This window comes from Sarcophilus harrisii, chromosome 2, assembly GCF_902635505.1.
Source record: "Sarcophilus harrisii chromosome 2, mSarHar1.11, whole genome shotgun sequence".
Classification (NCBI taxonomy): Eukaryota; Metazoa; Chordata; class Mammalia; order Dasyuromorphia; family Dasyuridae; genus Sarcophilus; species Sarcophilus harrisii.
Genome location: NC_045427.1, coordinates 319,326,769 through 319,353,927, shown reverse-complemented (window position 1 = coordinate 319,353,927; position 27,159 = coordinate 319,326,769). Strand labels below are relative to the sequence as shown.

At 32.5% G+C, this 27,159-nt stretch overlaps 1 protein-coding gene across 1 annotated transcript; it reads right to left on the bottom strand.

The window, feature by feature from the left end:
* Positions 1-7,583: 7,583 nt before the first annotated feature.
* Positions 7,584-26,267, bottom strand: LOC111720568 (SERTA domain-containing protein 4-like; the record flags this gene model as incomplete). The annotated part of the gene is made up of 3 exons (XM_031952689.1): positions 7,584-9,760; positions 9,940-10,051; positions 26,203-26,267. Coding segments are annotated over 3 exons (552 nt in total), but the record flags the coding sequence as incomplete, so codon positions are not given.
* Positions 26,268-27,159: the final 892 nt, after the last annotated feature.

Below are 27,159 nucleotides of genomic sequence, written 5' to 3'. Positions count from 1 at the left end.
CAGCTTTTAAAGTATTGTTCCACATCAATCTAGGGCACATTTACATGTAACTTTCATGGGAACAGTAGTCACAAATTTGGGGCTATAATGTAACAAATTAGGACCACCTATAAGATATACATGTGACAAGACAATTAAAAAGTCCTTCTCTCTTCATGAGTCTTCATACAGCATCTTTTTGGTGCAGCTTCTGATGAATATCTGGTGCTCTTCTCTGCTGCCAGTGGTTCCATTTCTCAAAACTGCTTCTTTCCTAAAGTGCCTTCCTAGAGTACATCTCTGTTCTCTTACTGGATGCAATATCTCCAAGCATTGGAATAGGTACACTTGAAAGTGATATGGTAATTGTGAAAAGTGAAGAGAAAAGCCCTTTCCTTCTCTTCAAGAGTAGTTCTTTCTCACAGAGAGGGCACATTTTTCTCCTGTTCTGGATCTTGGCTTACTTTCTAAAACATTCTGGAACTCCTCAGGGATTAATTTATTTAAAATCCCCAGGAATGTAACTTCTTATGTTCTTAAAGCTTGACAGCTTTGGGCAGTAAATAAATGTTAAAGAATAACACCCAGATAAATTTTCCAGGAAGATTATTTGTGAGAACCTTCACCTACAAGACTATAATGATTCAACAATTTACTTTAGATTGTTAGGACTATAAAGATTTGCAAGAATCATTAGACCTAATATTTACTCATTCATATTATTCAATTTGTATTCAATTTTTAAATTTAATTGACTTCTCTGACCTAAGTCAGAGAAAAAAAAAGTATTCCCATCTCATAAAACAAAAAAGGAATTCAGTTATGCTCAAAGCAAAACCACTCTTTAGAAAGAATTGCCTTGGTGGGGTTTGCTTCCAACCCTATTCAATTAGGTAATAAAATCAAGAACCCAGAAAATGGCAAACAGAAAAAACAATATCCAAAGCTGTAGATATTAGGATCTCTTTCCCTTCCTCATTCCCTTCTAGTCCTCTCTTGAGTAGTTCCAAAAGAATGATGGCCTAGTGCACATCTCCTATCTTTGCTGGTAATTGACAGAGAAGGCTGACAGCTTTGGGCAGTAAATAAAGTCACCCAAATGTTTAGAAAATTATTTGAAGAGTAATTGGTGTGTTTTGTGAATTCTGAATGAACAGGAAGTATTTGAGTGGAAAAAACCTTTTCTACTTGACAGAACGAGAGGGAACATAAAGATTTTTTTGTAATTATATCTAAAATTAATTTCCAACACAAGCTCTTCTCAACAATGTGTGTTTGCAGAATTTGATATGAAATGGTTAAAAGTTCTATTTGCTACAGTATTATAAGATGATAAGCTCCTAGAACCTAAGGCTCATATATCTAGAGCTTGATGAGAGCTCACAGCTATCTTGTCTAATACTTTCATTTTACCCATAAGGAAACTGAGAGTCATTGGGATTTAAATGTCTGACCCAAGTTGCACAAGAAGTAATCAGCAGCAAAGGGATTAAACCCAAATTTTCAGAGCCAGCAGTATTTGCTCCATGATAGATACAGTGTACAGGAAACCATATTTCCTTTCAAATAAGAAATCTTAAATTTTTTTTGTTTTGTTTTGTTTTGTGAATTTGTTTTTTGGAGGATGGGAATATAGGGAGGGGGTAGAGGTGAGGGATTTCCCCTTGTGGTAAATCCAAATAGTAACAATTTCTAAGAACAATGAAGAACAATGAAAGAAACTGTAAGAGAGAAGCATGACAAGAAAACGCTGTATGTGTAAACACTATCTTGCTGGCAGTAATGGGAGCTACAGAAAGAACCATCCCACTGGAATTATCAGAAAGAGTAGTAGGTATAAAGAATAACACCCAGATAAATCTTCCAGGAAGATTATTTGTGAGAACCTTCACCTTCAAGACTATAATGATTCAACAATTTACTTTAGATTGTTAGGACTATAAAGATTTGCAAGAATCATTAGACCTAATATTTACCCATTCATATTATTCAATTTGTATTCAATTTTTAAATTTAATTGAATTTAAAATGAATTAAAATTTTAAAAATATTCCATTTTTATCTTCCATTTTAAAAACTTTCTTTCATAAATTGTGTGCTTGCAGGTAGAAAGCTTGTCATAGTATTCCAAAGGTTATCGCATATGATATTTTCCCTAAGATATCTGATTGACAGAATATTAGCCAAGAGAATTGAGAAAATCAAACTATATCCAGATACTTAAGGATATGGAATTCAGATAAAATTATTAATGGAAACATTTTTAATATCTTTTTATTCTATCAAAAAAAGTGAAAATATCAATACTTACCCTCCTTTCTCTTCTAATATTTGGGAGTGTTTTATACACATATTTAAAGGTCTCTGAAGGGAATATAGATAATTCATCTTTTCTAATTTTCACTCACTGCCTAGAATGAATTTTGAGACTCCAAAGAACTCTTCAGTGTATTCTGAAATCATATGTCAATGGTCTCTCTCTTTCACACACTCTAAGGAAATATCAAAGGCTAAAACAGACAGTCTATGCTCAAGCTAAAAGAGCACTTATGATAGTGAATCTCTCCTCCCAACACCACCAGATAAAAGGTCCAAAGATGAAAATGCATTTAAAAGAAGCAAAACTTTCAGTCAACAACATTTATTGAGTACCAAATATGAGCAAAACACTGTATGAGGCACTTATACAACATATGAGATTGTCATGCTAGCTTGGAGAAAAGACCAATGGCTCCTCTCCCATTAGAAAACAACCCTGTAGTGTAAGGTTTAAATGATATGTATATGATACCTTCTATTATTTCTATGATTCAGTTGTTTCACAATTAATTAAGTAAGAATTATACAGTTTTCTTTTTAGTCAAAGCCTTTGCCTTCATTGGTATGCTAGGTGTTGATAACCCATGCTATTTTTTTTTAAAGATAATTGGCTAATTCGCTCATAACTGATTTTTAAAACTGATTTCTCTACAGGAGTACACTTCTTGCACTGTTGAATTCTTCTGATCCAGTTAAACTAAGACTTAATCACTTTAGGATCAGAAGCAGAAGATCAGAAGAATTCTATGATCTGCAGAATTTTTAGAACCTATGGTCCTTTGATCATCAATCTAACATTCAAAAGGATCTTGAAAGTCATCTGTTCTAATACCCTTGCTTTAGTGGTGAAAAAACAGGCTTAGAGAGGTGAATTAACATGCACAGAATCATACAGGAAGGAAGTGGCAGAGCCAAAATGTTATTCCCTCCTCTAACTCTAAATTCTATATTCTTTCTACTGTACCATATTCAGAAAATTCAGCTTTGATAGATAATCTTCATTCTCCTCTTCTGACAGGGGAAGAAAAAAAAATTGTTTCTGATTTTGAAGATTATCATACCATCATGTCTTTATATGTGTAGTGATGAAATATATATAACCTAAAAACCATTTCAAGGGTCAAATAATAATCGAGAAATAATAATACTGCAAAAGTCTTGGGAGGAGAATCCAAGTCCTTATGCAAATTTTCCTAAGTTGAAAATAAAATATCAAATCATTATATCGAGGTGCCCTTAAATTGAAATTCAGGAGTCACAAGAAAAATAGTGAATGTTCACAATCCCATTTCCCCTGCTTCATGGCTTTGTTTAGAATTTAATAAAGGCACCTGTATTTCACCAGAAATAAAATTTTATTAATATCATGTCAAATGTTTTAAAATACATTTACCTTTTTTCTATCTCATTTAGAAAACAATCCAAAAAAAATTTTTAATCATAACCAAGTTATCTTAAAATGTGAAAAAACATATTTGTGATTATATAGCAGATGTATGTATTCTCCAAATAAATGTTGTAGAACACCATCTGTTTGACATTTGATTCATTCCGTAGATATAAATATTCTGCCTTTGTTCTTTCATTAATGGTTTATGACAAATTTATGATGATATATTTTACAAAATGCTATACCAACTATATATGACCTAGAGATACCCTGACAAAAAATCACTCGGCATGCGTGAATTTAAAAATGCATGTGACTCTCTCATTTACACTAGTCATCCCACTGCCTGAACAAATCTCTGCAATTGAGTAGACCCAAGAGATCTATAAAACAAGACTACAAACTGTAGAGAGTTCACTACAAAAAGGGGCAAGTAAGTTTCTTTCTTCATCATTTCACATATGGGTTTACTGCAGTGCACAGTCCTCTCAGTAAGTCAGAAATTTAAGTTTAATGTCTAATATCTTTCAAGTCTTTCCCAGATCTAGCCAAGCCTGAAAGTATCCAATTTCTTGCTAACTGTGGACTTGGCTCAGTGCTTATCTAATGGATCTTCTAGCTCTAAGATTGTCTCTTGTGGTAGGGGAAGAAAACAAGAATATAAATGGCCACATGATCATTTACTAAACTTTTAAGAGTGGGATATACACATATATAACATACATACATAGTTATGCTTATACTTAATAAAAAAATAAACTTAAAGTTACATATAATTGTAGGTAATTTATGTAATTTCACCATTTCCCATCTAACATATAAAACTTTACATCACCCTTCAAAGAAGAGAGGATTTTCAGACAATTTGAAAAATTACCATTATAGTATTTTATGTAACTCTTCTAATTGCTTTACCCTAGTTTCTTGTCTATTTAAATTTAATTAAATCTCTTTTTTTAAAGTATAGGAGAAGTCATACAGCAAAGAAAAAGATTTTTCAAGTCCCCCCCCAAAAAAAATGTCTGATTGATATATATATGCGTATGTATATATTTCTGGTTGAAAAATTCTTTAGGTTAAGAGTCACAAGCTACTGTCAATATTCATAAAAAGATAATTATATTAACTTGAGAGTTCAGATCAAAGTTTTCAGCCCCAGATGGACTTCTACAGTTAGGAAATAGCCCTCAAGGCAAAAAAAAAAAAGTGACTGAAACTCATCATATACCTGATGTCTGTCAATGAAGTTTGAAAAGGGAAATTTGTTAAATTGACACACATATAATTATATACATCATAAATTTTGTTAATTAAAAATACTTGTTTGCTAGTTTCTGAAAACTAATTAAAAGTTTCTATTTTTAAATGAAAGTACTTTCCCTTAACATATAATAAAATGGATATAACTACAAAGTATCATATCACATTAAAGAAAGTTTATAAATCCCAAAATGAAGTTAACATTTTATAAAGTTTTAAAGAAGACTGAGAATTGTTGTTTCAATATGCACTAGATCAGCTCAGGAATGACCAGATTACAGCAATGAAAACTAATTGCCCCTACTCTTAAAAAATCTTCTTCCTAGAGAAAGTTGAGCTTGTGTAATAGGCAAATACTTTCCTCTGCCCTCCCACACTGTTCTAAGGTACAGCAAATTTAAGTAAGCATCCTGGCCCTACTCCTTGAGGATCTTCCAAATGTACATTGCTATAGTGATGGAGAACATTCAGGGAGCCAATGGGAAGGGGGAAAGTGACTCCTTCAAATGCTAATTTAAAAGAAGAAAAAGAAAAAAAGTCATGGCTTTTATAAGCCTCTATAAAGAGGTTTATATAATGTCAAAAAGTGATAAATACACTCATATTCTGGCCATCAATAGCACTGATACTTCACCAAGACAAATAGGATAGGATTGATCCTGCCTTTTTTTTTTTAACATAGTCCTAAGACTGTTACTCTTTTATGACTTTTTTCCCTTTAATTATATTTGTTCATGCCTATATGAGGGGAGAAAACAATAAAGGAGATTGGGGGTAGAACACAGTATGATTTGTCCCCAGAGTTTCTACACCCTGGTTCTATACCTATTAACTTTTAAATTCCAAAATATGAATTCAATCTCTAAAAGCATCAGTGCTTGACTTCTAATTGACTAGGGTCTGAGATTCTCCCTTCATAAAAGCCTACCAAAATATAGAGACTTAAGCATTCCCAGAACTGAACAATGGGAAAAGCTAAAGCTCCCAATTAACAGCCCTTATCTTTCCACTTCTTGGTGCAGTCATGTGATTTGAGACCCAATGTAGGTATTTGGCTGACCCATACCCATGCTTGCTGCTCCGTCTATCAATCATCTATTCATCACATCTTTTCATCTTCAGTCATGCCCCTAACAGACTATTTAGAGGAAGATTTTAAACTTTAGCATATACATTATTCAATTGCATATGGACTAAATACAATCCAGCCTCCTTGGTGAATGCAAAGCAATGAACTAAGAACATGAATGAGTTCTTTGTCCAGATGGACTAGACAGTCAAAGGTTCAGATGTCAACTGTAGGTGGCAGTCAAATAATCTTGGAAAGAAAAACTTCTTTCTTTTCTTTCTCTAACCTTTCTCGCATTCCTAATTTCACTTCTTACTCTTCTCCTTTTGCCTTTTCTTGCTTCCCTTTTTTAAAGGGTTTTATTTTCTTACTATGCTTCCAGTCTGAGAGTGACACCCACAGGTATTACTTAGCCCTATCAATGACATTCTTGGTTGCTTATCTAGAATAGCCTTCTCCATTCCACTGAAGATTTTCAATAGGCTTCACTTCACCCAGATCAGGCAAGAGAAAGGGGACAACAATGGGATAGTTAAAAGGGAGAACACGAAGTGTAGCTAATGCTCCTTGAGTTACTTTTCCTTAATCTTGTTTCTTAACTCAGAAGAATAGATGTTTTATAGTTCTAAGATATTTTTACTGATGTTCAAATTATTGTGAACCTCCTTATCAAGGAGCTATTTTTTTTATAATTTTTGTATAAAAGTATATAAATGTCTTAAATAGATTAATTACTAACTTAAATACCCTTTACATTTTTATGGAAATATTTTAACATTTTCAAAGATTTTTTTTTCATTTTTAAACATTGGTATGTCTCTTCTTAGGGGCAGCTAGGTGGTGCAGTAGATAGAGTACCATGCTTTGGAGTCAGGAAGATCTGAGTTCCAATGTGAACCCAGGTACTTACAAGCTGTGTGGTTCTGGGCAAGTCACTTAACCTTCTTGCCTCAGTTTCCTCATCTGTAAAATGATCTGGAGAAGGAAATGGTAAACCACTTCAGTATCTTTGCCAAGAAAACCCCAAATGGAATCATGAAGAATCAGACATAACTGAAAACACATCCTTTTCATAAGCACTTATAGATTACCAAGCTCTTTTAAATGATATAGGATCAAATGAAACATTTTGCTTTTTCTCTGCCCCATAGAGTAGTTGGTTTCACCAGCAATTCATTTCTGTACATTTGATACAAAAAGTCCCTTTAATCCCTTCACCTTTTCTATGCTTTTCCCAAGATGAATATATTATTCAAATTTATCTTGATAAAAAAAAAACTTTGATGCAAGCATTATTTAATATAATTAGGTTTTCTCTTAAGGGCAAATTAATGTAGCTTTGTCCACAACCCAAGTATATTATCTTTCCCAGTGAAAATCTGAAAATCCTCCATTTCTAATTCTTGCTGGGAAAATTCCTTTTTCTGTTTCTGCTCTTACATTCATAGCCTTTGTAATTGAGATTATCATGCTTTAAGAACTCTATGTGATAAAAAGTGCTATTATGGGAAATGAGAGCTACTTTCTTGGCATGGTGGAAAAGGGCAGGCTTTAGGTTTTTTGAACTTCTTGACTAAATTTGGCTCCCAGATGCTTGGTTTTTTTTTCTATTATGATTTTTCCATTCAGCTTACATTGCATGGGTATTAACCTCAATTCTGATTTTTCATTTTGCTGTAATGCTTTTTATCCTGGATTTGACAGTAATATTAAATATGCACCTGGCAGAATTCACCATTCTGTCTTTGTAATCTGCTGCCATGCATTCTAATTAAGATTTTAAAATCCTTGATATCAAATGCACCCATGATAAACATTGTAATAGTTCACAATAGGGCACAAACAATATATCAAGTCAGAAGCTACAAATCTCACAAATAGAAAGTCATTTTCCAAGTGTTAAGAGTCTGCTTTCAGCATCAGGACCATATAACAAACCATCACCTTTTCACTGATAATGAAGTATGGTTACTGAAGGTTTGTAATTTGTCACCTAAAACAAGGCCTTTGACTATTCTATCGTTTTGTGTCAAGTCCCAAAATGAACATCAAACACATTATAGTAAGTACCAAGTTTACAGAAGTATCAGTAGTTGCTTTTCATTCCTAAGCAATCCTCATTTCCAATTCTTCTTTCCAATATCACAGCCTCATTAACATTAGTCTTTGGTTTTTTCTGAGTATACCTTTGGCAACTAGTTTTCCCAATCTGCTTGATCATTTTATATTACCTTTTTAATATAACATGCTTGATAAGACAAAACTCTAAAAACTGAAGATGGATATCACCCTCAAATCTCAAATGATATAAAATACCTCCAACAATTTAATAATTCTATCTAATATATTAAATAAACAACTTTCATATTTCAAAAATGTAACTACCTAAACTGTTATACCAATGGCACTCTGAAACTCTGTCAATTAGTGCTTGAGAGTAATGTTAAAACCAGTGCAAAATTGAAATACCATTATCTAGAGCACTCTTAAAAATGGGTAAAGCAAGAATACCCTGGCATATCTGCTGGTTTATTCCAGTCTTGATAACTACAGGAAAAAAAGTTTCAGTTTGTGAAAAAGTTTGCCCACCCACCCCTTCCCCAGGCTCCAAAACAGATGACTAAAGAAATTAAATGAGATTATCACTATTTAGTAGTGGCCCACCACAAACTGTGACTGGTGACAAGACCCAAGACAGAGCGTTCACTAAATTTCACTGCTCAACAACAAAGGCTACTAAGCCATGAGATGAGTAAAATTGAGTACAATTTAGTGCAACCATTTAAAGTTTCCTTTCCCTCCCCTCCCTCAATTATTTTATTCTGAATTTACAGGATCTATTATTGCCCCATTTTGAATTCTAGCTCTTGAGGCTGAAAATTGTGCCCAGCAAATGCTTTGGCACAAATGTTTGGAAAAACATAGAGCATTTCTGAAAGTACTTGCCCACTTTCTCATCTTTTAAAGGATGCTAAATTCAAAACATCCGTTATCCTCATTGAGACTACACTGTCAGGTGAGTCTGTTCTTCTCTTCATTTTTTTATTCTCCACCAATGGTGGTGTAACAAATATAGATGAAAATGTCTAAAAACCTCCATGAACAACTTTACATTTGAAACCATATCTTAAAAGAGAGCTCAGCTTCCAAAAGCACTTAATCTGCAAACTTTAGAATTTATGGACATAATTTTAATTCAATATGATGATATAAAGGACTGCTAAATATTAATCAAAGTATGCTTCCATTCAGTTAAAAGTGCATCTTAGTGTTGAATCCAAATGCACTGGGTAATCAGTAAAACCTGTTCACTTAGAAACAGTTCAGGCATTTAGAAATAAAAATAGGAAATCAACCTAATAGTTGCTTTAATTCATTTTATAAATAAGCAACTGAGAATTTTGCTCCAAGTGGCTGCTGCTGTAGCCCATTCCATAAATGGCATTCTCCGCAGAATAAGGCACAATATGGTACGAATGCAGCTCTTCATAATAGAGTGACTGAGAGCAGCATTCTTGTACCATAAACTTCAGCCGTTTTCTTGTATCAGAATAAGCAGTCCTATAACAGGGAGCTTCTTTAAAGTATTCATAACTCTCTTTTTCTGTCTCCAGGTGGATCTTCCTCAACAAATTGTTGATCAGCACAGACCTTCGAAGATAGGTTTCAGGGTCTTCAAGAAACCTGAGCTTCTCTAGTGAAAGTTTTAGAATGCAGGTCCGGTCTTCTGGTAATATCAGGTGCTACAAGGAGAAAACAATCAATAACTTTATCTTAGAAGAGGGAACACTCAGGTTTTCCTACTGAGAACAAGGTAAATATGAAAGTAGTCAGTATAAGGAGCTTCCAATGAAGAAACTAACTTCTTCCTATCAACCAAGACAGATGAACATTTGCTCAGCACATGCATGAAATTACTTACTTTTGGAAAATACCCATTGTAATCTTGATGTAAATCTTCTTCTTCTGCATATTTCCTCTTAAAATAGGCTACTTTCGACGTCGTTAATGTAGATGGTAATTTACTGGAGGAGCTGCATAAATGAAAAAGTAGAAAGAAATCGTTGGGATGTACGAATAAAATTTTTTATAAGATGTGAAAGTTCTGATGTTTGAAAAGAGAGAATTTGTGTTTTAAAACTAAGAAGTCAAATTTCCAGAATGCTAGACAAAATAAGAAGGACAAGTTTTGGGGAACTATAGAAGCAAAGCAAAATGATGTAACCATTTCTGTCTCAAAATTGATTAATCAGGCTAAAATGAGTGAATTTAATTCTTGCCAGCCCCAGTTTATCACCTTACATTGTACCTCATAGATCATACTCAAAATCCGTAAGTGGTTCACAAAGTCCAGTGACAAGGAATCAACTAAAGACTGGTTTTTGGTTTGAGTTTTATTATATAGTGTTATGATTTGGAATCAAAGGAAGTGGGTTCAAATACTGTCTCTTCTACCATGGCCAATCAACTTTAACAGAAATTGAGCCTTACCTTCTACTTCTATAAAAAAGAATGGCTTGGACTCCTTGATAGCTAAGGTCTCTTCTAGATTTAAATCTGTAATTTTATGATCTTAGAAGTTTAACAACAATGAAACTTTGTCTATTTATTGCTGCTGAATTAGTAATAGGAACTTACTATAAATTTAGGTTTACTCTTACTTCAAAAATATTTATCTTCATTGATCCTTTAAGATAGGTGCAGACCTTTTCAAATGAGGATATTAAACATATTTTAATGTATTTCTTCCATTTTTTAAAGTAATGTGGTAGATATGATGAAGGACAGGGTCAACCCTATCATATCAGAAGAATATTACAATGCTTCCCAATCTCCAATATTCTTTTGAAATGTCTCAATTGATAGATGACTCTCTGTAGTTTGAATAGGAATGAGAAAACTAGTGAAATCTGCCTGTCTTCCTCCCAACTTCTGCCAGTACTTGTACCATGGACCACGAAGACAGGGGGGAAGCTTCCTACTATAGAAAAACATAGGGTAAAACCAAATTGATTCAATATTACAAACTCTGAGGAGGTCCTTGAATCTGTTCACTTTACAAACTGAGCTTTCTTTCAATGAGACCATGAATTATATTATCTCTCAGAAAGAGCTGAAAAGGGACAAATGTGGCTAAGCATGGGACATATCTTGATTGGAAGTAGTAGATGGAAAATCTGGAGTTTGGGTCCTTGACCTCTCCTGTTTGTTTGTTTGTAATTCCCTGCTTAAGGGCCACTGAGGGACCCTAATATCTCTTCTCCTACTTCTCATTCTCCTCTCCTCCTTTTCTTCCTCTCTCCTTTTATTTTTTCTTTCATTTTCTGTTTCTTTCTTCCCCTTCATTTTTCTTTCTCTATCTCTCTCGCTCTGCCTGTCTTTCTTTCTCTCTCTTATAAATACACACACATATATACATTGTTTTGTCTCTTTCTCTTTCCTCCTTCTAGATGTCTGGGAATCCTCCTGGGATTAAGAAAGATATCAAATGATTAAATAGGATGGACTTGAGTTTATTCAACCATAAGGTGATTCAAGGCAAGTCCAATAGACTTGTGATGGAAAATTCCATCCACATTTAAAGAACTATGGAGACAGACTATGGATCAAAGCAGGGTATTTTCACCTTTGTTATTATTGTTTGCTTGTTTTTTTTTTTTATTTCTTGTGTTTTTTTTTTCACTTTTGACCTGATTTTTCTTGCACAGCACTGACAAATGTGAAAATATGTTTAGAAAAATTGCACATATTTATCATATATTGGATTACTTGATATCTTTTTCTTTACTGAACAAAGAATTCTATTATATTTCTATAGTAAATATTGAACACTACTAAATGTTTGCCCTTCTAGAGCAAAACTATGTAATTATATTGTGGGTTCAACTTTATTGATGTTAAGACCAAAGTAAAAGATCTTAGGAATCCTGATACTTCAACCATTAATAGGAGCTGGGGATCACCACCCACTCCCAGTCTGCCAGATTATTAACAGTTTCTTTGTTGTCATGTGCTAATAAGGACCTATTATTTTCTTCACTGCAGGAAAGTGATAATGTCAACTTGCATCCCCTTCAATGAAGTCTAATAATTCTCTACTGTACTAAAACTAAATCCAGGACCATATTTACAGGGTGTTCAAAAATCTTAAGGCGGTTTTAAGACTTTTGGAAAGCCATATATAGACAAGTTTTCAGTCAATTAATAAACATTTAGTAATATTTTACTAGCTAGAAAAGCACTGTGGTAAGCACTGGGAATACAGAAAAAGGCAAATTATGGTTACTGTCCTCATGGAGTACATATTCCAACAGAAAAGACAGCAGACAAATAACTAGGCATACAAGATATATACAGTATAAATGAAAAATCATCTCAAAGAGAAATCAATCAAATTGCTTCATGACCTTTCTAATTACATGCTTTTTAATCACACACTTTATCCATGTATGCTAAGGTACCACTAACCTAGTTTATTTGCTGTTGCTCACCCAATATTCTCTCTAGCCTCTTTGAATTTGTACTGGATGTTTCTTGTGCCTGAAATGGGTTTTTTTTTTGTCTTTTTACATGCAATTGAGCAAAAATTAAATTAAATACTAAAAAATATTCAAATCCCATATTACATAAGAGACCTTTTTGTTTCCACATTACTTACCTTTGATAGTCTTCTGTTGAACACTATTTTCTATTTGTACCATATATATAGTTATAGACATATAGACATATGGTACAAGATATATATATATATATACATACATATATATATATATACACAAATATTAATAGATGTATGTATGTATAGCTTGAACATGCATGTTGTCTCCAGAATTTGAATTAAGATTCAATGATGAAAGCTTGAAAGTAGGGACCAATATTTTGGCCCCAATTTTTTTTTGGTTTTTTTTTTTTTTTTTGCCTTTCGTTATATTCCTACTGCTTAAAATAGTGCCTGGTATCTGAATAGCTTAATAAATTGTGACTACCAATCTATACCACATAATAGTAGAGGCTTGACTGAGACTCACAAGGATTAAGAGACTTACCCACAAAACATAACTAATATGAGATATGGTATTTGAACCCAGCTTTCTGACTACAGATTCAATTCTCTAAATATCATTGCCTCAAGTTATTATGGAAAAAATAATAATTGTAACTTATCTAAGTTTAAACTGGCTTTGTTTCAAAAAGTGAATAACTAGATTGTTATATTCTCATATGAAACATTGCCATTGTGGAAGGCTCTAGACTACTTATGAGAGTCAGGTTTTGTGTTTTTACTGTAGGCTTTTACAGTTTTCAAAACAGTTTGAAAAGAGTTCCCAGTTTAAACTCTGGGTGGTGCTGCTGACCCACAGTAGCCAATCTCAACAGCAAAGGAACATTTTCTTCATGAAAGTTACTATATTCAGAATTCAAAAGCAATCCCAGTACAATAATCAGTCAGATCAATATGAAGCCAAATTGGAAAGAAAAATTCATTTTCATTATATGTATTATGTATGCACATGTGTATATAGTGTTGTCAATGTATTTTGTGTCTTTGAGTATATTTATATGTTGCATTCTATTTTCATATTGTTTATATTTATATGTGTGCATTGCATGTATTTGCATATGTTTAATCAAAGTAAGAAATTATCTCTCCATTCAAACAATTTAATTTATAATATAATTGAGGCTTTCTTAAACACTAATTAAGAAATTTCATTAAAGAAAATATAATAAATCATAAGACAACACATTGCTATCCATCTTTTTTTAAATTCTCTTATTTTCTTTCTGGTCCTCCCCTGGTAGGTCCTTTTTGTACTTATGTCATTTTTAAAAAGCCATTCAAAAGGCATAAAGAAAGTATGAGAGTCATTCCAAATTTTCTGTGTTGTAACAGGGAATGGCAAGTAATGATGCTTTTAAGTTAGGAGTTAGCATGAATTTTAGGGAATTTAGAATTTCAGCCTAATGTGACTGATAGCTTTCATGTCTAAAGAAGTAGCATTGATCATTTTCAATTGACTCAAAACCAGTAAGTGCTGGCTTCTATAAGCTCTCAATGAATTAAATGTTCTTTGATCCTATTATAACATCAGGCATGATTTCTACAGTTGAAGTTCTCTTTTGAAGTGAAAAAGCAACTTTTTTTTACTACATTCTTTCTTTTCCTTTATTTATTCTATGGCATTTATCTTCACAGAGAGTGACTGACAGTTAAAGGCAAAAAGGGAAGGAAGGAAGGAAGGAAGGAAGGAAGGAAGGAAGGAAGGAAGGAAGGAAGGAAGGAAGGAAAAAAGGAGAAAATAAAGGATGGAAGGAAGGAAGGAAGGAAGAAAGGAAGGATCAAAGGATGAAAGAAGGAAGCTTTAATTAGGTAGGTGGATTTATTTTTTTTGATTCCATGGTCTCAAACTTTTTGGAGATGAAGGAGGGATTGGTTTAGGGTTTTTTTTCATTTTTTTAATATAATTTTAATTAGATAAGCATAGCCTTGTATCACAAAAGGGTAGGTGAAAAGAAAAAAAAAATCATCTAATCAATCAATTGTTCTATTTAGACTAGACCAAATAATAAATTCAATTTATTTTTTTCATACTAAATCGAGTGATTATTTTATTGTCAGACAAACAAGGTCAGTAAGCATTTTAACTAAATTATGAAAAATCTTCATTCTTCATTTAGAGTTCTCTGTAATAAAAAGCATCAAAGGTTATCAGAACCATGAACTTGTCATTCACTATTCACTGATAATCGCATGGAACATGAATATTAATGATGTATAGTATGAGAAAAAGTTGGGAAAATGAGAAGTGCCTTAATTTTACTGAGATGTCAATATTATCCCTGTTCCTACCCATTAACTAAAACTCTGTTAATTTGTTTTCCCATTCACAAAAAGGGAAGCAGAATCGCATGAGAGAATTGACCTCTAATCAAAAGACCTAAGTTCTAAACCTAATTTTCCTACTTACTTCCTAAGTGATGTTCAATGAGTCCCTTGGATTTGGGGGACTTCAGTTCCCTGATTTGTAAAATGAGAGGCCTGAACTAATGATAATGGCACACATTTATGTAGTGTCTCAAAGTTTGCAAAGTAGTAAATGATTCCATTCTGTGTGAAACTCAATACAAACCTGCAAGATAAGTAAGGACAGGTATTATCATTCCATTATAGAGGAGATTCTTTAAGATGCTTTTTAGCACCAGGTCTTATAAGTACAGGACATTATGACTAGTTGAAAGGCATTTCCTTGCAAACGCAGAAAAAAACCAACTGGATGGCACCTTTAGAAAGCAACTGTCAAAGAAACATATTGCTCTAGTTCATAAGTGACAACTACAAGAAGCATTGTGACTTCACAAGTCAAGCTTATATGATGATGCCAGCCTTTTCTGTTCAAACTTCTGTCTGAAGACATTTCCTATTTAAGGAATGTGTCTAGGTGCATCCAAGCAGGGATGGTATGGAACTGAAGAAATTAAATCCTGAAAGCACACATCAAAGAGCCAAAAGTCCAGTCTTGTCCCATCAACCTGAGCAAGACACTGAGAACACTTCTGGAGATGATGATCCAGACGAGCATCCCTGAGGACAGCCGAAATGCTAAAAAATCTTCACAGCTGGCACAAATTCCACATCTTTCTTGTAGTTTTAATAGTTGATTCTGGCGCTGAATTTTAAGGGATATTTTTCATTTTCAGCCTAGATGTACCAGAGATCAGGTTCATATGGCTGAATTAGTAAATCATAGAATCTTACACTGTGGGTTGTAGCCCTATACTGAATATGGGGGTCACAAAAAATTTGGCAACCATAAAGATATCAATTATCTGACTAGATTTAATTCCTTATGTAAGAAACAAGCACATATTTCATTAGGATGCAAATTTGCTTGCATCTTTAATAAATGATAAAATTATATGTATACCAAAGAATTGTTTTAATATAATTTCTTTATGATTTATATACCTATTTTATATACCTATATACTCAGAAAAAAAAGGTGTTGCAAGTAAAAAAAATTTAAGAAGTCCTACTCTAAAGAATCTTAGACATCATTTAGTTACTGATGGTAAGATGGTGTAATGATAGGTGACTCGATTTTTTTCAAACATTACATCATTTTAAATATACAGCTCTCTGAGACAGAGAAGTACAACTGTTAGCACCCCCTTTCCACAAATGAGGAAATTGAAACTGAGACATAAAGTTGCTTTCTCAAGATAACACAGAAGTGGAATTTGTACTCTGACACTGCTATCTCTCAATAATGTCTGCAGAACCTATGACATGGATGCATACTCAGGAACTCAAAGATATATCAAAGATTATCTAGTCCTTGATTGACATATGAAAAACTTTTAAAGCCCTTTATGAACATATTATTCAATTCTTAAGAGATTAGGAAACTGAGTTCTTAGAGAGGTTCAATAACTGTCCCAAACTATAAGAACAATCAATAGAAAAACTAGCAAAAGAACTAGATCTCTAGGTTTGTATATAGGCCACTGTTTTTTTTTCCCGATTATAATCCACTGTTTCCCTTATATTATAATTACAAATATTTAATAGTTCCCCACTAACGTCCTACTCTAAAGCCAAGAAGGAGATGACCCTGGGTTATCTAAATCATGCCTATGGGTCTGTCAACCAACAACAAGCCAGTACAGTTGAAAGAATTTAATTGCCAAAGTTCTAACATGTAATTTTTTTTGGCAACTGTCTATGCTGAAGAGAATTTCCATACTGCTTGAAAAAGAGATGTTTTGAAGTATTGAATTTCTTAGTATCATAATATTAAACATTTAAAACTGGAATGAATCTTAGAAACCCTCTAGTCCTACTACCTCATTTTAAATTTGGTAAAACTGAATATCCTGCACCTCCTAACAATGCATCTTTTGCCATAATGTGCCAATCTGCCATCTTAAGGCAGTCCTGTGACCTCCAAGACTGCAGCACTTTTAAGCAGTAACTCTGAGAATAGAATCTCTGGCAAAGTTCCAAAAGGCACCCCATTTTTTGAGAAGATTGAGCAATCCTTTGATGTGAAGTGAATCCCCACATCTCTTAGTGATGACTGCAACTCTGAAAACCTCTTTTATTGTTTTATGTAAATCATGACTCTCAGGGTAGCTTGAGGCCTAAGAATAAGAATGATTCAGAGACTAGAAAAATAAAACAGAAGACAATTGTAGAGCAACCTGGATTCCAGAGAGGAAGATAATTATGAAGTGAAAAGGGGAACTTCAGACTTGCTGCTACTATTTAATAAAGCACAAAAGGAAAGAGGAAGAGCTCTAATAAAAAGACAATGGAGGAATGAATAAGAAAAATAAATTTTAAAAACTGATGCATACCAGAAACATTTTTAAAATTAAGAAACATATAGAGTAAAAATAAGAGGATAGAGCGAAATAAATTATGCTTCAAACAATTCTTTTTTAAAAAGTGTTTAAGATATAGCAACAATAAAAATCAATAATATCAATGTAAGTAAATAGGGAGACTATATTTTATTTAAAGGGAGCCAGCATGGACAAAGAAAAAAATAACAATATAATTCTATAGTCACTAAATAGCATTGAATTCTTCACATAAAAGCTAAGTGAATTGCAAAAATCACTTTGAGAGTAACACAATAATAGCATGAGAATTTAATATACCTTTCTCAAAGCTAAATAAACGCAATATAAAAATAAACAAAAATGAAAGTACAGAACTGAATGAATGAATGATTAGAAAAATTAGATTGAACTAACTAGCATTTTGTAAGGAAATTATAAAATACATATATATGTGTGTATGTGAATGTATACATGTGTGTGTATTTGTGTGTGCATATACCTGGTACAATTTAGAGAGTTTAATTGTCAAAGCTCTAACAGATGATTTTTAATATGCACACATATATAAGCAATTTTTTCCCATGTGCCAAATACTTGACAAAATTTAGCCATGTGCTAAGGCATAAAAAGTAATAAACACATAAAAAATCAGAAATAATTAGCACACTTTATAGAGCACAAGGCAAAAATAATTGCAACAAAATATCAATAAATGAGAGTGCTAAATGGACATTAAGTTAATGACAATCTGAATGAGTCAAAGAATTCTCAATAGAAGCAATAAATAATTACATTTTAAAATTAAAACAATGATAAAACATGACAAAAATTATGGTCAAAGGAATAATTCTTAAAGAGATATCTATATCTACATAAGAAGAAAATATAAAAATCAATGAACTGGAACAGGTTAAAGGAAGGGGAGAAGTTGGTGAAGTAAGTCTTTAATTAATTTTGTGAATAACATTATCAATTTGATGAGATTACAGTGTGTGCCCCTTTGTCTAAAGGCATCAAAAAAGCACCTCCTATGGAGATAGACAAGAGCACTGGTATTTTGCTAAGTAAACCATGAGGCTCTTCTGATTGTCATACTTTGTTCTGTCTATCTCTATCTCTGCCTCTCTAAAATATTAAAAATGCATATTTGGTCATTAACTTGCCTGTATATATATGCAAGATTTATATTAAATATTCTTTATTCCTTATAAATAAAGCAGAATCTATACATACACATACATACATATATATCCTACTCTCTTCTTATAGATATACATGGGGGCAAATAATTAAGAGTTCTTCACTGCTTACAGTTGGCCCAGACCAATATAATAAAAATGAGATACTTTTATTTATAATATAAATATAATTTAATAATATGTAATAACCTAAATAAAACAATATGCATATATTAATTTATATATTTAATACTATTTATATATTTAGTGCCACCACCAAATTCCTAGGGAGCATCTTATGGAACTGGAAAAAGTAAAAATAGAATTCACTTGGAGCAACAAAAGATCTATAATTTCAAAGGAAATAATGGTTAAAGGTTTGAGTAGAATGATACTATAACCAGGCCTACAATCAATCAATAAACATATATTAAGTGCCCACTATGTATCAGGCACTAAGTACAGGAAAGAAAAAGATGCAAAGGACTGTCCAGGACTTTGTGGAGCTCATAATATAAAAGGGAGGAGAGAAAATAAGCAAAGGTAAAAAAATATATAAAAGCAATCTATATACTAGATACATATGAAATAATTAATAGAGATTTAAAAAGATTTCCTGTAAAAGATGGGATGTTTGTAGATTAAAAAGGAATCCAGATAATGAAATGAGAAGGGAGAGCATCCCAGGCATGATCTGGCATTGGATGACTTGAAGTTGGCAGATGCACAAGCAGTCCTGGCAGGAAAGTATAGTGACATCAAAGCCTGAGAAACTGGGGGAATTATGGTGTCTTTTATAATAAGAACAGTAGAAGAGGATGAAGCTTTAGGAGGAAAAATAATGAGTTCCATTTTGAATGAGCTGAATTTAAGATGTCTACTGGACATCCAAGTCAAGATATCTGGAAAACAATTGAAGATTTGAGATTGGAGGTCAGCAGAGAGATCTGGTAGGATAGGTAGGACAAGATAGGTAAATTTGAAAATAGTATTCAAATGGTAATTCCAATAATATTATAACACAGTAGTTATCAAAACAACTTGGTACTGGTTTAAATAGATAAACCAGTATGATAGACCACATATCAAGAAACAGAAGCAATCAAAGCCAGTAACCCAGGGTTTTATAACCCCAAGAATATAAATTACTAGGGGAAGAACTCCTATGTTGACAAAAACTTCTGGGAAAACTGGGAAGCAATTTGTTAGAAATTAAATTTAGAACAGCATCTAAATATGAGTCAGCAGTGCTATGTAGCAGCCAAAAAAGCTAATGTGATCTTCAGCTACATTAAAAGAGACAGCTTCCAGAAATAAGGAGGTGATAGTTTCTCTACATTCTGTGCTTGTCAAACCACATCTTTATAATTGTATTCAGTTTTAAAAGGGCATTGATTAAAATGGAGTGCATCCAGAGGAAAACACCAAGATGATAAAGGGCTTTAGGTTCATGTCATATGAGGATAAATTTTAGGAACTTTGAATATTTCACCTAGAGGGAAAAAAAAGGACAACTGCTGTCTGCAAATACTGAAAGTCTGTATTTTGGAAGAGATAATACTTTTGCTTTAGTTGATTCCAAAAGGGAAGAATCAAGGGTAATGACAAAAACAAACTGACAAAAAGCAAGTTTGGCCTTGATGTTCAAAAAATATCCCTAATAATTAAGATAGTGGTTTGAACCCTGTGGAAAGTCTTGAAGCAAAGTTAAAGTGGAAATTATTTTTGGATATTAGCTGCCCTAGATGGTCATTGAGGTGCATCACAACTATTAAATTCTGTGTTTCTATGATCTTGTGCCATAAAACACAAAAAATTCAAAATGGATACAGGATCTGAATATAAAAGTTGACATTATTTAAAAATCAGAAAATAACTAGATCAGAAATCTTCTTCAACTGAGTGGAGAAAAATTCATAACCAAACAAGGGATAGAAAAGGTCACAAAAGATAAAATAGAAATTTTTCTCTACATAAAATGTAAAAACTTCTGTGTGAGTTAAACCAAAGAACTTAAGACTGAGAAAGTTGAATGGGGAAAATATTTACTTTAAATGTCACCACTAAAAGTATGATACCCAAGAGATATAAGGGATTTACACAAAACTGTAGCACCAAGAGCTACTCCCTTATTGATAAGTGATTAAAGGATATAAATAACTCTTTAATGTTTTACTGATGTCTAATGCCTTGAAATCACAGTTAATTCCCATGCCATTAGTACCTGAACCCTTTTTATAATAAAGAAAAACAGCTAAGCACAAACTTCCCATACAGGAAACTTTTCTGACAATGTATACAAGATTCTTTCTTAATAATTCTCCACCTTCCCTTTATGAGGGAAAATTTGTATTTTGTTATCTTTTTTCTTCCCAAAGCTTTTGCTGGTCTTATTTTGAATCTAGTGTTCAACTTCTTTTAAAGATCTTTTCACTGGTATTATTATAACTATATCTATTGTTCTCATTTCTTTGTTCTTCATTTTATATTAATTAATGCAAATCTTCCCACATGACTTTGACTTCCTCATATTCATCATTTCTAAGTGAATATTTATATTCATACACCATAGTTTTGTTGCTGTTGTTCCTGGTTATTTGCTGTCACAAAGAATGTTCTACTATAAACATTTTGGAAAATAGTGGACCTTGTTTCTGTCCTTGAATTCTTTGGGGCAGATACCCAGTAAAGAAATAGCTAGATAAAATGGTACGAATAGTTTATTTTTTTTCTTTTTTCACAATTCCAAAAAGAAATCCAAGAGAATTGAGCTACTTTGAGTACAGTCAATAAAATTTTAGTGGTATATATTTCCATAGATTTTCATCATTGACTATTATTTTTTCATCTTTGACAATTTGCATAGACTGTGATGAAACCAAAGTTTTAATTTTCATAGTTTTTATTTTAAGTGACTTGAATATGTTTTCCTAAGGTTATGAGTGTAAAGATTGCCTAAGGAGAGCCCATTTCCAGAAGCCTGAACAGATATTATGTCTAATGCTAGATCCTGTGAAACTTTTGTGTGTCAGTTTCTGGTTATGATGTCTCAGGTTTGATATATATGATGATACAATGTCTTTTAATCAACTCTAGAAACAGAAGAGGTAATGACCTATATATGATTGAGGTGGAGTTAAGTGTGCATACAACAGTTGGAACCCAATTATCTCAGTCTATTTCCATTTGTGAAAGAGAGAAGTGATATGAGTTTCTGGGTAAAGGAATAGTAATCATCACGTTGTCCCATTCATGCAACTGTGGTCATAAGAATTTACACCACTGTTTCTTTTAAATTTATTCTCTCTTGACTTTAGGTGCATGAATATTTTGAGAAGAAAGTTTCTAGGCAGCCTTATGAGCCTGGGATAATCAGAAACCCCAGTCTTTGAACATGGTGACAGTGGCCAATGGAATGGGTATGGCTAATGACAGGTAACATCTTTATATGGACCTAGAAAGATGATTGGTTATAACTTTATGAATTATTACTTTTCCCAAAGGATTGAAGAGCAGCTATGGATTCTGGAAAGTTTTCAAAGCCCATCAAAGAACTACACATAAATGGCATTTCATTAGTACTCTATAAAGGAAAAAAAGATTTCTATATTTCTATGTCCAAAAATTGAGAGGCATTCATTTTCTACATGTTTTCTGCACATTTGCCTCATCCCCATTGTACATGAAGTGTGAGCCCACTTTTTATACAGATATTTTAAATGCAAAGAAGAGAATATATCTCTGGATTTGGAGAGTGAGATAAGAAGGGAGGTTTACAAACTGTTCATATTATTTCATTTAGTAAATGCCTTTACTAAAAATTAATTGAGGTCATTGACTGATAATTTGGAGAAAACACACTCATAAAGACTCATGGAGAATAGTAACAAAAAACAGCCTCATAGAGTTATCTCTGATCAAGGCAGCTAAGCTCTGAACACCTGGCTCACCAGTGTGAACAGAAGTTCTCTTAGCCTAAAAAGAGAATATATACACACAAAATCAACACTAAGATGTGATAGTCCATTTGATAGTCCATGAATCTTTCTGCTTAAATGACTTAAAGAAGTGATATTTTGTAGGATTTTTTTTTGTAGGATTCCTGCAAACATTTGGAAGAAATGTTAGAAATGAATCTAGATATTGCAGAAATTACCCCAATCAGTTATCTCATTAAATTCACATACAATCTCTCTTATCAATATCATCCCCACAAGAAAAAACTGAAAGCAACTTAGCATGGTTTTCAATAAATATCAAAAGTGAGTAAAAAAATGCAAAAACTTTACTTTTCCAAACTGAGTTGTTGTTTCCTAAGATCTAATAATGCCAGAATGAAAGTTAAGTATCACTTTATATTAAGATAACATCATATAATTGAGTACTCCTTGAAGGGAGTGTATGTTTGTGTGTGCGCGTGTGTGTGTGTGTGTGCGCATATGTGTGAACTTCAAGATATATATTTCATGATTCATGAGAACATAAAAAGAAAACATTAAAAGTTCTGTTTCAATTTTTATCTAAAAATAATAAATTATAATAAATTTACTAATAATTAAACATGCAATCACTCCCTTGATATTGGCATTAGTTCTTAGTGCATATGCCAACAAAGGGAAGGATGTCATATATGATATATGAAGTGTCATGAGGGAAGTATGAAATTTCTACACTATGGAGCTTAATAGTAATATGGTTCTTATTTATCCATTCATTCTCAATATACTTTACATGTTCTGAGTTAAGTATAGTTACATATTCTATTTTAATTAAACTAACCCTCACAAAATAGAAGTATTCCATACAAAGATTCCTGCAAATAAACTGCTAATTAAAGAATTTGATCAAAATATGCAAAACTATCAGTTCTTTGAAATATGGATTGTTATACATTGTAGGTAACAATGAAACCTCATCTTAAGTATATTTTATAATCTGTATATTAGTTAATAACAATATATCTATTGTGACCAGCAGAACTTTTAAAAACTAGGCTTTTATTGATGAAAGTTATTTAAATTTGTCACCTAAAAAGTTGCTTGTCTGCATCTCAAAAAAAGTGAAAATAGAATTTCCCAATCTGTTCAAGAATTTTCCAAATGATGATTTTTTTAATAAGCTTTCAGCCATTTATGGGGAATGCAAAAATTCAACACATCTAGATTAGTTTATAATAATTAATGGAAAAAAGGAAATTTTCTCACTAAATTTTATTTCATTTTATTTTAATTTTTTCTGAGGCAATTGGGTTTAAGTTTCTTGCCCAGGATCACACAGTTAGGAAATGTTAAGTGTCTGAGGTCATGTTTGAATTCAGGTTCTCCTGACTTCAGGGCTGGAGCTCTAACCACAGTACCACCTAGCTGCCCCTTTCTAATTAAATTTTAACAAAAAATTTTACATAATTATTAGATCACATTGAAAAATCAGTAATTTGATTTATTAACTACAGTCAGTAATCACTTCTTCCTGTTGCACCTGACCTTCAACAAAGTGTTGAAAGAAGATTTTAAAAAATAATAAAGCATATTTAGTCATAATGAACTTACTAAAATTGTATTACTAATAATTAAATTACAAATAATTATTTTGCTGAATTAGAAAAAATGAGAAAATTCATTTGGAAGAACAAAAAGTCAAGGATATCAAAGGAACTAATGAAAAAAATGTAAAGATGTTAATCAGATCTTAAACTGTATTATAAGGAAGTAATTATCAAAACTATTAGTGTTTCGGGTTTAGCAAGAAGAAGAAAAGTGTTTTTGTATCATCAGTAAATAAAATAAAAAAATATATTTAAGATATTTATTTCATTACTTCACTTTCCCAAATTTCCTATTTGTATAATATTTTATAATATATATGTACATAGATTTGTGTGTTACTACATTTACATAATTTAGAAACTGGAACTGAGGTCAGCGATATAAGGAACATATGGATGAGTAAACTGTTTTTACCAAGGCAAGTGGGTGCTAAAAAAATTGCCTAGAATACTTCAAGAGCAAGTAATTTGTCCAATCTCACTTGACCAGAAGATGTCAAAGTAAACTTAAACCTAGGTCTTTCTAGCTCAGAAGACAGTTGTGATCCAAAACTCCTACTTCTTCTAATTGTGATGATATGATTTTAAAATCTTCTGAGCATTGGTAGTAGGAGATTATCAGAAAAGTTATCACATTAATAAAAGTGATAGCCTCTAGGAAATGAGCATTCATAATACTGGTTGCTTTGGCATCTTTTGATATAAATTTTTCCTATTTGGTGAAGGTAAAATTTACCAGGTACTGTATTTTTCACCCACTAATATGTAACTGACATATAAATGATTTATTAATATAGAAGTAGACAGACAGATAAATTTATAGATGGATGGATCTGGGAGTATAAAATTTTTAATTGCTAAGGATAATCAAAATTTAGCAATTTAATTGCTAAGGATATCAAAAAAATTTAGATACCATTGGTATGCAAAAAAAGAAACACTAAAGGTGAAATCATAAAATAAAATTTAGGTTCAAAACTTAATTCCCATATTTATTAGTAAAATAACTTTTAGGCAAAAAATTTAATTCTTCTAAATCTCAATTTCCATATCTTCATGGTGGGAATTATAATACTCAAACACACACAGATGTTTAAAGAAAGGACTTTGTAAATGTTAAAACATTTTTTTAAATGAGTTATTTATTTTAGGCGGAATTAAGAGAACTATAAGAACTTGCTTCATCTAAATTTATCTCTTTATAATTTTGGTGATTATCTTCTGGTTTGCCAGCTGGATGCCATGGGAAATTCCATTAGCTGGCTTTCACTAGCTTAGATCTTATCATATATAGTTTTAAAGTTGGAAATGACTCTAAAGTGTCATATAGTCCAGTCATTTCATTATACAGATGAAATAACTGAGGCCCGAAAAGCTAAAGTTATTTGTATGACATAATTTGTACACATAAAGTGTCTCTCCAAATCTACCATTTTCTCCAAGGGGCTTCTCTTCACTTAGGACATAATCTGACAGTTTCTGGGCATGTAAAAAAAAATTATGCAACAACAGGTGATTTGCAGGTTATCTCTATAACTTTTATTAATAATATTTCAATAAGTAATGTGCTAGAATTTACCTACCAAGGAGAAAACTTATCCCTGTCATCAGAGCCTCCAAGAAGAAACAGATAACTCTTGATTCAAAGATGTTGTTCATATATGAATTTTTTTTATGATAGAGGAGAAATCTGTAGTTGTGATGAGAGAATTTGTGGTTAAACATTAGCTCTGGCTTATTATGCACTTAATTTTGGACAGATCATTTTGATTATTGCTTATTTGCTTAACTGGACAGATCTCAGTTTCATCATCTATAAATGAAAGGTTTCATCTAGAAGATCTATAATCCCCCTTCCAGCTTTAGATCATATGCAATACTTTTTCATATTCTACTGTTTCTGTTTAGGAAACATTAAAATATTATTAGTGTTATTCAAAGGAAAGACTTTGGCAAATAGATTGGGACAATATGTTAAGAAAAATCATTACCAAATATTATATAAATGCATTTTTGATAGAACGGTAACATCATCCCTTGACAAAGACACCTCTAACACAGAGAGAAAAAGACAGATTCTAATGACAGATGCACAAAATATTTGTTGCTATGGTACCTTGAACAAATCAGTTGACATCCCTGGGCCTCAGCTTCCCAGGTTCTATAGGTTTTCCTTGGTGTTCAAAGATGAAACAATTCACAGTATGATTAAAGAGAAGAGCCTGGAAAAAAAGAGAAAGAAAGAATGACTCATAGCCCTTTCTACATCTTCAAAATGTGCTTTCGTTTGTGAAAAGCTGCTGTAAATGTAGGCACTTTGGTCTCCATAATGTTTTTGTTCAGAAAGAGACGTCCCATCTGTGATTTCTGGGTGCCAAGAGAATCTGTTAGTTGTTGCTATTTCCCAGCATGCCACAATTTGGCTGCTTTACTTTAAATACGTTGGTGTGACCTTCTAGAATGGTTTCTGTTCTTTTGACTTAAGATTCCAGTTCAATGGTTTTTCAGTTATGTCTGACTAATCATAACCCCATTTAGGGGGGTTTTCTTGGCAAAGATACCGGAATACTTTGTCATTTCCTTCTCCAGCTCATTTTACAAATGAGGAAACTGAGGCAAATAGGATTAAGTGACTTGTTCAGGGTCATAGGACTAGTAAGCATCTGAGGATGAATTTGAACTCGGAAAAATGAGTCTTCCTATCTGTGTAAGAAATGATTCTGTTTGGTAATAAAGTCATTCTCTAAAATCTCATCATAACATTAAATGGACCTGGATTCTAAAAAGTTATGCTTGTGAAGCATAATCTCTGGTGGACCATAACATGCTACAAAGACTTTGAATATGGACTTGGTTAAAAACTTGATATGTACCATCTGCGGACCAGACCTAACTAAGTTCAGAGATGTTTCTTACTAAAAGGCAACCCTTCAAATGCATGGGTTTGGGGCAGCCATGCAACCTCTGGAAGATTAATACTAAGGAATGAGCTATTTACAATATACAAAATGGAATAAATAACCACCAGCAACATTATGGATCTTCCAAAATAAAAAAAATTTATTTCTGACAC